General features: G+C 48.6%; 2 protein-coding genes across 7 annotated transcripts in view; one reads left to right on the top strand and one right to left on the bottom strand.

Moving 5' to 3' along the window:
* Positions 1-3505, bottom strand: part of CCT5 (chaperonin containing TCP1 subunit 5) — a gene marked incomplete in the record, with an annotated part of 307206 nt that extends 303701 nt beyond the window's left edge. Inside the window, 1 exon segment of the mRNA XM_077491963.1 lies at positions 3291-3505. Within this exon segment, the coding sequence (XP_077348089.1) occupies positions 3291-3395 (105 nt within the window).
* A 185-nt stretch (positions 3506-3690) lies between these two features.
* The window catches only part of ATPSCKMT (ATP synthase c subunit lysine N-methyltransferase), a 547044-nt gene continuing 536598 nt past the window's right edge, over positions 3691-14136 (top strand). For 2 of the 6 annotated variants that reach the window (XM_077491969.1, XM_077491968.1), the window contains exon 1: positions 3719-3813. The gene's annotated coding sequence lies outside the window, so the exon portion shown is untranslated. Of the gene's footprint in view, positions 3814-14136 lie in introns of all 6 variants that reach the window. The other 4 variants (XM_077491965.1, XM_077491966.1, XM_077491967.1 and 1 more) reach the window with 4 other exon arrangements.

The raw sequence follows: 14136 nt of genomic DNA, 5'->3' as shown, positions 1-14136 counted from the left end.
AAAAATAAAATCACCTCATGAAATAGTCTGTCAGCAAATACATTTTAAAATAAAGAGTACAGAATGATGGTAAATTATGCACAGATACCAACGACTTATAGTCCTAATACCCCTAATTTGAACAAACTGGTTACCAATTAGGTGGTTAGAGATGGAGTATCTGTACAAATATTGGTAAAATATAAATAAAGCACATAATTGGTACATAAGACCAAAAAAAAAAAAAAAGTTAATACAGAAATGTAGGCTTAGTGAAAAGTATGTCCATGTACAGAATAGCAGCCCTCAATTTCCAGCTATTCTGCTGCTGCAGTTGAGATCAAGGTCCTGATGATGCCATCTAGCAGGGGTTCCTGAATCACAAGGTTGGCTGAACACAAGTACCGTATATACTCGAGTATAGGCCGACCCGAGTATAAGCCGAGGCCCCCAATTTACCCCCATAAAACTGGGAAACCTATTGACTCGTGTATAAGCCGAGGGTGAGATATGCCTGTCCATCCCTGTGTGTGTGTCCATCCATCCATCCCCGTGTGTGTGTGTGTCCATCCATCCATCCCTGTGTGTGTGTCCATCCATCCATCCCTGTGTGTGTGTGTGTGTCCATCCATATGTGTATGTGTATGTGTGTGTGTGTGTGTGTGTGTCCCGAGCCTCCGTCCGGTCCCGTCCCGAGACTCCGTCCGGTCCCGTCCCGAGACTCCGTCCGGTCCCGTCCCGAGACTCCGTCCGGTCCCGTCCCGAGACTCCGTCCGGTCCCGTCCCGAGACTCCGTCCGGTCCCGTCCCGAGCCTCCGTCCGGTCCCGTCCCGAGCCGAGCCTCCGTCCGGTCCCGTCCCGAGCCGAGCCTCCGTCCGGTCCCGTCCCGAGCCGAGCCTCCGTCCGGTCCCGTCCCGAGCCGAGCCTCCGTCCGGTCCCGTCCCGAGCCGAGCCTCCGTCCGGTCCCGTCCCGAGCCGAGCCTCCGTCCGGTCCCGTCCCGAGCCGAGCCTCCGTCCGGTCCCGTCCCGAGCCGAGCCTCCGTCCGGTCCCGTCCCGAGCCGAGCCTCCGTCCGGTCCCGTCCCGTCCCGAGCCGAGCCTCCGTCCGGTCCCGTCCCGTCCCGAGCCGAGCCTCCGTCCGGTCCCGTCCCGTCCCGAGCCGAGCCTCCGTCCGGTCCCGTCCCGTCCCGAGCCGAGCCTCCGTCCGGTCCCGTCCCGTCCCGAGCCGAGCCTCCGTCCGGTCCCGTCCCGTCCCGAGCCGAGCCTCCGTCCGGTCCCGTCCCGTCCCGAGCCGAGCCTCCGTCCGGTCCCGTCCCAGGATCACCGCTCTTCGTCGGCGCCCATTCCCCTGTTCAAATGCCGCGCCTCCCTGTCTGTGATAGGCGGAACACAATTTCCCAGCAGTCTGTGTTCCGCCTATCACGGACATCCTTTCATCCTCGTCCGTAGTACGAGGATGAGACGATGTCCGTGATAGGCGGAACACAGGCTGCTGGGAAATTCAGTGTTCCGCCTATCACAGGCGAAGGCGGAGCCGGAGGCGCGGCTTTTGAATTATAGAATGGCCGCTGTCTGTCTGCTCGACACGCTGATCGAGCAGGCAGACAGCGATGACTCGAGTATAAGCCGAGGGGGGCACTTTCAGCCTCAAAAAAGAGGCTGAAAATCTCGGCTTATACTCGAGTATATACGGTATATATTTTTTGGAAGCTAAAACTGTCCATGTATGTATTTTAAATGTGAAATTAAGTGCATTTCTGGAGCTATAAGACTTGCCTCCCGAAACCAAAAAAGTTAAACTACAGGTACAAAAACTCACTTAAAGCAGCGTTCCACCCAAAAATGGAACTTCCACTTTTTGGAATCTTCCCCACCTCTGGGGTCACGTTTGGCACCTTTCGGGGGGGGGGGGGGGGGGCAGATACCTGTCTAATACAGGTATTTTGCTCCCACTTCCGGGCATAGGTACCCGAGTCATCCGACAAAACCCAACAGCTTAGGGGGAGCCGCTGTACCAAACTAGCTGAATACCCCCGATTTCCCCTGCTGTTCTATTGTGTCCTGACAGGTAAACTGGTGGTGGCGGCGGCTCACCTGGAAACCCGAACAACCAGCCAGTGCTTCCAATGAAAACCGCAAAAAGAACTTGCAATGCCATAATGTGCTAGTATGTAACGCATACTAGCACATTATGAAACGCTCACCTTCCAGTGGCACCCGCTCACAGAGAAGTCTGACAATTTCTTCCAGGATCATGGGCTCTGGCGCTGTGGAATGAGTGGCCAGAGCCACGATGCTGTCACAGGAGACCCTCAGTTCCGGCAACAAGCTTTGCATGATATACCTAACCTTTAGTGCCGCTAACGTCAGCATGCAGGGTGAATATCTCCTAAACTGTGCATGGTTTAGGAGATATTAATCTTTCCTACAGGTAAGCCCTATTATAGGCTTACCAGGGGAAAAAAAAAAAAAAAAAAAAGCCCAACTCTCTCCATAAAAAGTACCTGTCATATGAGAAAAAAAAAAAAAAAAAAAAAAAAGCCCACCCCCACCCATTGCTCGCATACAAACAGCGTCCCCTACATGTGAGGCATCACCGCAAATGGCAGACCATAGGCAGTAGTTCTAGCACTAGACCTACTCTGTAAATCTAAAGCGATAACCTGTAAAAAAGCATCACCTATGGATAGTAAAATTTTAATTTGTCGAGCTTCTGAACCCCCCCCCCCCCCCCCAGTGGCAAAATGTGGCACTGGGGCAGTGTTGCAGAGGGAGGAAACATCAGCGGAGCTTCCACTTTAAGATATAAAAAAACTATTTCGACTTTATAACCACTTTAGAGCAGGTTCTGCATTAAGAGAGAAAAAAAAAAAAAAAAAAAAAAAAAAAAAAGGGGGGGGGGGGGGGGTGGGGGCAACGCTTACCAGCACTGTGTCTCTAATATGGGGGGGGGGGGGGATACCAACAGAGGGTAAGGGACCACTCTGTGTAACATCACTGAATAATAAAAAAACACACACTAACGAGGAACAAATTGCTGGTTCTAAATAACAGGCTGGTTTCCCACTGTGTGCTGAAGTATGGCGTGTCATAGTTCATAAACGGCTGGTTTCGTACGGTGTGCTGAAAACATTTTAAAATGGCGTCACACTTTAAACGTGCAGCACATGCTAGTGAAATGCGGCAACAATTGTCAATTAGCTTGGTTTCCAAGCCATCCCTACCAACAAGATTACAGAAAAAGTCGGTATATGTGCTCTCATTAGCAGCATTATCGCTGCTTTCCATCACAAATTTTATTTTACTTCTTACCTTAAGAGCCTCCAACCCGGACAAGCGTGACTTGCGCTCTTGATCCTTGATGATGATAAAAGGTCGTCCATACTCATCAAATGCCAGCGTGCCCAATGCAGACATGATAACAATAAGGAATGTACGCAAAGCCAAAAGAAGAGCTCAAATCAGTGGCAAACACACGCTGAAACTACCCAAATGGCTTCTGTACCGCGCATGCGCATCAGCGTTTACTTTACGGCAGATTCTGGAAACATCTATATGGAATGTACCATTTGACTAACGTGGGGAAATTACAAATTGCACATTATTGAAATTTTGCATACCTAGTAATGTAGGGCAGCTTGTCATGTATTCATTTAAAATATAAACATTTTTGTTAAGATAAAGCGTATGCAATCCCTGCAAATCTTTTACTTTGTTTGTTTTGTCATATGTGGACGATTCCACAAGGATTTGCGTTTCAGCGGCGGAAGTAATGTAACTTGGTGCAAGTTATATCTTGATGATTTAACTGATTCGACTTCTTAGGAGTAAAAAGGTAGTGTACAGTTCACTATTTGTTGCATTAGTTAATTTGTCAACTGCGTTGTGCGGATACCGTTGTTACTTTTTATGAAGTTATGTGCCTGGATTGTTGACCCTTCCTCACTTTTAGTGTATTATTTTCGTTTCCTGTTAGAAACGGTAGTAAGTCTGTTACCAGAGAGACCTGCTTTTTTCCATGTCCTTTTGTCAAGACATTCCAGTGCGCTTTCCATTTAATCACTGGTAAGGAACTGGAGTCAAGCCATCAGACAGTTCCAAATCAGACAATTGTTTTTTGGCTGGATGTTCAACAGAGAAAAACTAGATGGCACACTATATAGAATAATGATTACAGAATTGTCACACATACATCACCCTTTATAACATTTACATTATGGTATGATTTTTCTGTTGAAATTTAAAGATACAGAGTCCCAAATATGAACCCATTGGCTACAAACTGACATTTTCAGACTACTTCAAAATGGGTCAGAAACAAAATCTCCCATTGGACCAATTTTTTACAATACTGATCTGCCATACGCGCCCTCCTCTATGATATCTTACAATATAGTATGATTTTACTGTGGAATTTTAACCGCTTGCCACCTGCTGGTTGTCATATGATGGCCAGTCAGCGTGGCTCTCGTTCTGGGCAGGAGTCATATGACGTCCACCAGTTTAAATGGAATGAACGCAATTGTGTGCCTGCATCCCTGTACCTTCGGTGGTGGCGTGGCACAGAGACACCGCTCACCACTGAGGGGGGTGAACAGCCCTTGGGCATGGCTGTTTACCACGTGAATGATGAATTCATCACGGCCGATCCCAGATGGTTCCGCCCCACTGTGTACGGGGCATGCACGCAAACACGTTGGTGGCGGCATGTTCCCGGGAACATTACTTGTCACCGACGCTGGTAAATAGCCATTAAACACGGAGTGGTAACTATCTGTTACCAGCTCTTCTCTCCTCACGCACCGTTTCCAATGTGAAGAGAGAAGAGCCAGGAGCAGTGAGTTACCGATCTGTGTGTGTGTATTGTATGCACCAAGCACAACACTTGTCCCATCGCCCCCCCCCCCCCTCCATTGTTATCTGTCACTCAACAGTCACCCCATAAAGTGCACCTGTCACATAAGTGACTGCCATCAGTTACCGTCAGCCATCACCCATTAGTGACCGTCAACAGTGCGCCCGTCCCCCATCAGTGACCATAGCCTGTCATCCATCACACGTCACCCATCAGTGACCATGCCCTTTCACCCATCAGTGACTGTGAACCATCACCCTTCACCCATCAGTGACCTTGCCTTGTCGCCCGTCACCCATCAGTGACTGTCAGCCATCACCCGTCACCCATCAGTGACTGTCAGCCGTCACCCATCAGTGACTGTCAGCGGTGCACCCATCGCCATCTGTGGCCTGTCACTCATCAGTGACCATTGCCTGTCACACCGTCATCACCCATCAGTGACTGTCAGCCATCACCTGTCACCTATCAGTGACTCTCAGCCTTCACCTGTCGCCCATCAGTGACCATTGCCTGTCACACCGTCATCACCTATCAGTGAACGTCACCTGCCACTCATTGCACAGCCCATCAATGACCGTCACCTGCCATGCAGCTATCGGCGCTATGTCCAAAAGATTTTATTCTAGTGAGGAGATGTTCCAGATCCTCTCCATGACTGATGAGAGCAGTGGAGGGTTCTCATCAGATTCCAATTCTGCTTCCAAATCAAACTTGGCATTTGAACCAATTGAGAATGGTGAATCGTCAAATGATTCTGAGGAAGAATGGGTAGAGGTCGACCGATATGGGTTTTTTTTTGGGCGGATATGTTAGGCCGATTTTATTTTATTTATTTATTTTTTTCCTTTATTTTTATTTTTTTTTTAAATCCCCCTTGATCTAACACACCTTTCCCACTGGGGCGTTTTTCAGGCGCTTTTGGGCTAAAAATAGCGCCTGGAAAGTGCCTGCAAAATGGCTCCCCTGCAGTCTGTGTGAAAGACAGAGTGCTTTCACACTGAGGCGATGCGCTGGCAGGATCTTAAAAAAAAGTCCTACAAGCAGCACGTTTGGAGTGGTGTATACCGCTCCTCCACCACTCCTGCCCATCAATATGAATGGGCACCACTGCCGAAGCGCATGCAATGCGATTTGGCAGCAGTGCTTCATGGGCGCATTTAACCTCTTCCTTGGCCGCTAGCTGGGTTTTATGCGCCCCACTAGCAGCCAAATAGCACCGCTAAAATTATGGTAAAGAGCCGCTAAAACTTGCGTTTTACCATCAACACCTGCCCGCTCCAGTGTGAAAGCAGTCTTCATAAGTGATACAGAAAATGTCTTACATTTAAACATTTATTAAACAAAACAAACCTCCAATCAGTTTACTTGTATGTATGATTTAGATAAAAAAAAAAAAACTATATATTAAATAAAAACAGGTAGTCAAAACTTTTGGACGAATAAAAAAAAAATGGGCTAACTTTACTGTTTTTATTTTATTTTTATTTTTTAAATAGTGTATTTTTTTCTCCAAAAAAATGCATTTGAAAGACCTCTGTGCAAATGCCGTGTGACATAAAATATTGCAACAACCGCTATTTTATTCCCTAGGATCTCTGCTAAAAAAAGATATATAATTTTTGGGGGGGTCTAAGTGATTTTCTGGCAGAAAATACAGGATTTTTACTTGTAAGCAACAAGTGTCAGAAAAGATTTAGTCTTTAAATGGTTAAACTGAGAACTTCTACACACAGAGATGACTTCATTCATTCAAGTGTAAACATTGTATCATTTTGTTCTTTTCTTGTCAGTCTGCCCAGAGAGGAGGAAAGTGTTTCTATGACGACTCAGGCAACTTACACTGACTTCTTACAGAAGTCATTTCAAAGTCCCGCTGTAGTTCTAAATCGGCTTTTTATCAGCACAATCGGCCGATATATCGGTCGACCTCTAAGAATGGGTCCCTCCTAAAAGGGCACGGCCCGCTGGAAACCAGGTGGCTGCCAGCTACCAGGTTTATATTCTCAGGCCCAGTGCCAGCAGTAGGCCCCAAGAACAAATTCCCAGGCCCAGTACCAGCGATAGTCCCTGGGAACAAATGCCCAGTACCATGCTGCCACATCATGCCTGAGTACCAGCACAGGAAATTCAAATCCCCTAACTACTGGAGTGTCACGTCCCCCAAGTGCCAGGGCCTCTACATACAGGCCAGGTGGTCTTGCCAACCCAACATGGCTGCCTTCCAACCCGGGATCACCAATTATTCCAACTTTCACAGCACAGCCAGGTGTGCAGGCCAACACCCAAAATTTCACAGTGATTGTTTTTAAAGCAATTAATTTTGGACCAGACAATTTTTTTTGCCCAGCATATAGTGAAGAGTATGGAGGGTGTAGGGCTATTCCCTGTTCTTTCCCTTTGGCTATTTCTTTCACTCCTGTGGCCTCTTTCACAGTTTCTTCTCTTCCATTCTATATCTCTCTCATCACTTCCTTTCTTTCTTTTTTGTTCTTTTTTTTTTCCACGGTCTTCAACCTTATTTTTGCTCATTTTGTCCTTCATTCTCCCTTTCAGGCCTACACCCTTCATACTCTTCACTATTTTTCACTCATTCAGTTATTGTTAGTTTTTCAGGGTTCCCCCTCATTGAGGCCACCTTTCTTTCATCACCTACTTGTGTTTATTTCCTACACCCTGACCTACTCAGGTGCTGTCTGTGTTGGGTGTTTGTCGCCCGAACGTGCTCCCTCAGCTCCGGGTTGTGGCATTTCTGGCTAGCTTGACTTTCATGGCTGCACCACCATTGCACAGATATATTTGTAAGTCCGTGGGTCAAATGTACTTATGTGTTTATTTTTTTATTTTTTTATTTTACATTTGCCCACTTGCTTTTTAGACTATTTAAAATATGGTTGTCTTCCCTATTCATAGGTGGTCACTATGGTTTTGCTCCTGATGAGTGGCTATAAAGTCCCAAAACATGTAGAGCTTACAACTACCGTTATGTGCACACAATCATTAACCATGTATGGACGTTTCATCTTGATTTATATGTTTTTTTTTTTTTTTTTTTTTGCTATTTTAAGTGACATTTTAATGTGTCATATATTTATATTTCTCTTATATTCACTGACCGACACAGCTCCTCTCTGTAACTAAATGGGTTGTATAGCCTGCCATTAGGAGAACTAGGCAAAATTTTACACAATGCACAGAACTTTTAATCCTGCCCCAGGGGGGCGGACCCTGTGCTATCAAGCCTCTTCACTGCTCCCAGCAGCTTCAGTTTTTATTTTGCCTAGTAAGGAGAATGACCTAGGAACCCTGCGGGTCCTCTCTGTCCATGTTTTTGTTGCAGGTTTGCTGCTTTTTGCGCAAGATGAAAGATCTTGAGATCTTCTATCAACTGCCGGCTGGGTGACAGGCTGGTTAATGATATCCTTGTAGTCCGGCCATCGAGTGTGAGCAGGCCGCAGCTAAGGCTCAGCAGGCCACGACATGCCTCAGCTCCAGAGGTGGTGGGTGAGCTTCAATGCTCCGGGGTATATATATGACCAGGCTACTGCTGTCTGGATCACAGTATACCGGGCCAGCAGCTACCCTGTAACTGCGCAGGAGTAGGTCTGTGATGGAATGTCTCCCAGCTCTTCAGGACTGGTAAGTACGGCTCTCCCTGCCTCGGTGGGGTGAGCGGCTGGGCATTCCCTGGGGGGTCGATTCGGAGGGCCACCTCACCCCCTATCTTCTCTCCCAAGTCCCTATCACCCCTCCTTCTCCCCTCTGATGGGGGTGGCTGCATGCGCTGTGTGTGTTCGCTGTTTTTTCACCTGTGGGGGCTCTATGCGGCTCGCTTTGGTCCTGGTCCCAGTCTGGGGGGGTCCCAAAAAGGTGTTTGTGGAGGTTGTTCTGGCTGTAGGCAGGCAGCACGGTTTTATTTTTTGTTCTGTCACCGCATGGCGCTGTCCAGCAGCCATCTTGGATGTGGGAAAGCTGGTATTCCCCTGGTGAGCTTCAGCAGCCATCTTCTTTAGGATCTCCTATTAGTTGCATTGGCGGCCATTTTCTTGAAGCCCAAGCGCTTTTTTCGCCGCTGTTCTCTTGTGGCAGCATTACATGTGCTCTCATTTGCTGTTTCCTGTGTCCACTGTGTGTACAGGATGCTGGATGGCTCTTTGCTGAATGCTGAAGCTAGCTCTGCAGAACGTTTCACCGCTGTTTATAGCTGCTGCTGCTGACACAGTTTTCTCTTCTCTGCAACTGGGAACCTCCTAGGGACTACAGGCACTGCTAGTGGCATTCACAGAATGCCCCCGGGTGGTGAGTCTAGCACTAAGTACCCCCCCACGCGGCAGCAGCAGCAGGAGGGTGGGACCTTCACTGTCCTAAGTACCCTCGCAGGTGGCAGACAGGCTAGGGTCCGCATGGCTTCAGAAACTGGTGTTTCTTCCCTCAAAATCCAAGCTATAGCAACCGGGTAACCTGCGGTTAGCGCTGTGCCCATGGACAACCTGACAGCGGTCCTTGATTGCTATGTTGCTAAGATAGAGGCGGCACGTGGAAAGAAAGGTGCATGTAAGAGGTCCCTGCCCCCCGTCCTCTGACCAGGACCGTTCGGACAGTGAGGATGATTCCCCGTCCGGGCGCGACTAAGTGCTTGTTGGAGCACTTATCACAGCTGTGCGTGATACCCTGAAGATTCAGGAGCCAGCAGATCCCTCTGCTGATGTACCGGTCCCTTTTGGCTCCCGCAAGCCAGCACGTTCACCTAAGGTGTTCCCGTATTTGACTTATTTTGACAAGTTTATCTACAGGGAATGGGGCCACCCGCAACGGACCTTTTCGTTACCCCTTTGAGGAAAGCCTTCTCAAAGCCTTCTCAAAAAGTGGTTGGCTCCTCCGGTTGTGGACCCCCCAGTATCTAGGTTAAATAAAGTAACCACAATCCCGTTTGAGGGGACTCCTGCATTCAAGGATCCCAAGGACAGGAAGGCCGAGGCGGTGGCTCGCTCCTTGTTTATGGTTGTGGGGTCGGCCGTGCGACCTGTATTGGCATCCGCACTGGTGTTGCAGACACTGACTGAGTGGGCAAAACTTTTGCGCCACGAATTGGGAGAGCAGAATGCCTCCCCTGTCTGCGTGGAGCTAGCAGACCAACTAGTGCAAGGCCTTAAGGAGGAAGTAAACCCTGATGGGTTTACTTCCTCTTTGATTCCCTGCAAAGGTAAAGCATATTGGACTACTATGCATCGCATAGTAGTCCATTATGTGTCACTTACCTGACACAGGAGCCAGCGAAGTCACCGCTGTTCCCTGTAGTCTGGAGCATCCATCTTATGGGTCTCACTTCTCCGCTGCTGTCATTCGACGAAGCCGCAATGACATCACTCCCGCGCATGCGCACGGGAGCCGCCACTCGCGGCATATCACCATTGACAGCGGCGCGCTCAGTGCATGCACCGTAGACAGAAGTACTTGTGTTCGGGCAAATATCTCCTAAACCGTGTAGGTTTAGGAGATATTTTTTGGACTTACAGGTAAGCCTTAATCTAGGCTTACCTGTAGGTCAAAGTGGTTTGTAAGGGTTTACAACCACTTTAAGTATGTTTGACACGGCCCTGGATACTCTCCCTCTGTTATTCAAGGCTTCAGTGTCAGCTGTGGTGCTGCAGCGCCTCATTTGGCATCTTCTGGAGTTTGCAGCCCGGTGGACCTCCCGGTTATTCGACCAATGGGTCTGCGATCTGATTTACACAGGCTACAAGATAGAGTTTCTCTCTTGGCCACCAAACAGATTCTTCCCCTCCAGCATACTCGTGTCCCAAGTTCGCCAGGAGGCCCTGTTAGGGGCGGTACGGGACTTGCTGAATCAGGGGGGGATTGTACCAGTTCCGGAATCGGAATGCTTCCAGGGGTTCTACTCAAATCTGTTTGTGGTTCCCAAGAATGAAGGGGTATGTCCAATCTTGGACTTGAAGGCCCTCAATTACTTTGTAAAAGTGCAGAGGTTCAGAATGGAATCAGTTCGCTCAGTAGTCGCTGCACTCCATCAAGGGGACTCCCTGGCGTCCTTGGACATCCAGGATGCTTACCTGCACATACCCATTTACCCTCGGCATCAAAAATTTCTGTGTTTGGCAGTCGGGGAAGCCCACTACCAGTTTGTGGCTCTTCCTTTTGGCTTGGCATCAGTCCCCCCGAGTCTTTACCAAAGTACTAGCTCCAGTATTGGCGTTACTGAGGCAATGCGGGATCGTGATCGTGGGTTAACTAGACGATCTCCTCCTGAGAGCATCTTCTGCCTCAGAATTGGAGGAAGTTGTGGCGATCACCTTGCAGACCCTGCAAGAATTTGGGTGGCTGTTGAACCCAAAGAAGTCGGTGGTCGTACCGACTCGGCGTCTGGAGTACCTGGGGTTTCTATTGGACTCCAGGGCAGCGAAGGTTTTCTCAGACAAATTGATGACTCTCAGATCGACGGTCAATCTACTGATGAGCCGCAAGTGGTTGTCGCTCCGCTTTTGCATGCAAGTGCTGGGGCTCATGGTAGCCTCCTTCGAGGTGGTACCTTATGCCCAGTTTCACACCAGAGTCCTGCAGAAGAAGATTTTGACGAAGTGGGACAAATCTCTGTTGTCCCTTTATCGGCAGATCCCGGTGAGTCAATCAGTCAGGGACTCCTGGATCTGGTGTTTGAGGTCCCTGATGATTCAGTCCGTAAAATCGTTCCTTCCTCTGACATGGACAGTGATCACTATGGACGCCCGTCTGTGCGGCTGGGATGGAGTGATGGGGATTCAGTCGGCTCAGGGCCTGGTCGGTGGAGGAATCCAAGTTGCCGATCAATCTGCTCGAATTGAGAGCGATCAGGCTGTGCCTCCACACATGGTCGATGAGTCTTCAAGGGCGTCCGATCAGGATACAGTCAGACAACGCCACGGCTGTGGTGTACATAAATCACCAAGGGGGAACAAGAAGCTCAGCTGCTGCTCAGGAGGTCGCTCACATACTTAGGTGGGCAGAGCGACACGTACCGGCCCTGTTGGCCATTTACATCCCAGGGGTGAAAAATTGGCAGGCGGACTATCTGAGTGGACAGATGCTGGACCCAGGAGAATGGGCATTGTATCCGGAGATATTCAGGCTGCTGTGCCTGCGGTGGGGCACACCAAATGTGGATCTATTGGCCTCCCTTCTCAATCAGAAGTTACCAAGATTCGTGTCCAGGACCAGAGATCCGTGGGCAGATGCGTCAGACGCGCTGGTGGCTCTGTGGGATCAGTACCAGCTGATCTACGCCTTTCCTCCACTAAAACTGTTGCCACGCCTGCTGCGCAAAGTGGAAGCTGAGGGTATCCCAGTAATCCTGGTTGCCCCAGATTGGCCTCAGCGGCCCTTGTACACAGACCTGGTGCGTCTTTTGGCAGACGCTCCCTGGTGACTGCAGCTGCGAGAGGACCTCCTATCTCAAGGTCCAATCTTTCACCCTGCTTTACCATCACTGGCTTTAACGGCATGGCTGTTGAAAGCCAGGTGTTGAGGAACCGGGGTCTGTCAGACTCGGTGATTCCAACTATGTTGAGGGCGCGGAAATCTTCTTCCAGGAAGATATACCATCGTACTTGGAAGGCCTATATCTCCATGTGTGAGGAGAAAGGGTCGCATCCGCGCTCTTTCTCTATATCCAGGATCCTGCTGTTTCTTCAGCAAGGTGTAGACCAGAAGTTGGCGTTGAGCACCATTAAGGGGCAAATTTTAGCTCTGGCTGTTTTTTTCCAGCGACCCCTGGCGTCTCACTCATTAGTGAGTACCTTTGTTCAGGGGGTGTGGCATGTAGTCCCTCTGGTGCGTCCTCCATTACCTCTGTGGGATTTGAACCTGGTGTTGACGGCGCTTCAGAAGCCGCCGTTTGAGAATATCAGGGAGATTCCCTTGTTGACCCTTTCACAGAAAGTGGCCATCACATCGGCCAGGAGGGTTTCAGAATTGGCTGGCTTGTCAATTCTGGTCTTATCTGGTCTTCCACAGGGATAAGGTGGTGTTGCGTCCGCAACCGTCCTTTCTACCAAAGGTGGTTTCGGCGTTTCATATCAATGAAGACTTTGTATTACCATTGTTGTGTCCTAAACCGAAGCACCCCAAGGAGGTGGCCCTTCACACTCTCGATGTGGTTAGGGCTCTAAAGGTGTACTTGTCTACCACAGCCCACTTTCGGAAGTTAGACTCACTGTTTGTTTCGGTGGCTGGTCCTAAAGAAGGCATGGCGGGCTCGTCGGCCACCATTTCCAGGTGGATCAGACAGATTGTAGTACAAGCCTACGCCTTGAAGGGGCAGGTGCCCCCCTTTCCAGTCACGGCCCACTCTACAAGAGCAATCGAATATCTTGGGCCTTTCCGACACCAAGCGTCTGTCGCTCAGGTGTGTAAGGCGGCAACCTGGTCGTCTGTCCATAGGTTTACCAAGTTCTACAAGGTAGACGTCAGTGCATCGGCTGATACCTGTTTTGGCCGCAAAGTTTGGCAGTTGCAATTTTTTTCCTGTTTTTTCGATAAAAACGCAGTACTGTTTTGTTAATGCACTGTTGCATTACTTCTGCAATGTTGCGGTCTTGGGGCTCACTCCTGTTGAGGATGCCTGGTTATATGGTGGAGTTTTTCCACACACTGCTGTTTTTTGTAGGTTTAGTTTCACTAGTTCCCACTTGCCATGGTGGATGAAGTTTTTATGCTGTTTTTTCCCACCCCTCGTTTGGCACTGCTTGGGGACGTCCCATGTAGTTACAGAGAGGATCTGTGTCGGTCGGTGAATATAAGAGAAAATAGGATTTTTGTACTCACTGTAAAATCCTTTTCTCTGTAATTCACTGACCGACACCGCACCCACCCCTCCTTTTGTCTACGTTATACTGCTTGTTGATGTACTGAAGCTGCTGGGAGCAGTGAGGAGGGTTGATAGCACAGGGTCCGCCCCCCTGGGGAGAGATTAAAAGTTCTGTGTGTTGTGTAACAATTTTTCCTAGTTCTCCTAATGGCAGGCTATACATTTAGTTGCAGAGAGGAGCTGTGTCAGTCGGTGAATTACAGAGAAAAGGATTTTACGGGGAGTACAAAAATCCTATTATTATTTTAATTTTTTTATATGTCAAGTTCTTCAAATATTTGAAAAAAGTCCTTGTTGGAATGTATATTTTAATGGAATATAAAATATTAATATATAGCTCTGTGAATAAATATGTAAATATATGAATATTTGAATGAATTTATTAAAAACCGTAATTTTATCCATTTTATATTTCTGCTCCTGTGTGCCTCATTTAAAGTCCT

The sequence above is a fragment of the Lithobates pipiens genome, unplaced genomic scaffold (assembly GCF_037356315.1).
Source record: "Lithobates pipiens isolate NorthernLeopardFrog02 unplaced genomic scaffold, aLitPip1_a1.2 Scaffold_19, whole genome shotgun sequence".
NCBI classification, from domain to species: Eukaryota; Metazoa; Chordata; class Amphibia; order Anura; family Ranidae; genus Lithobates; species Lithobates pipiens.
This window is presented reverse-complemented; position numbering and strand designations above follow the sequence as displayed.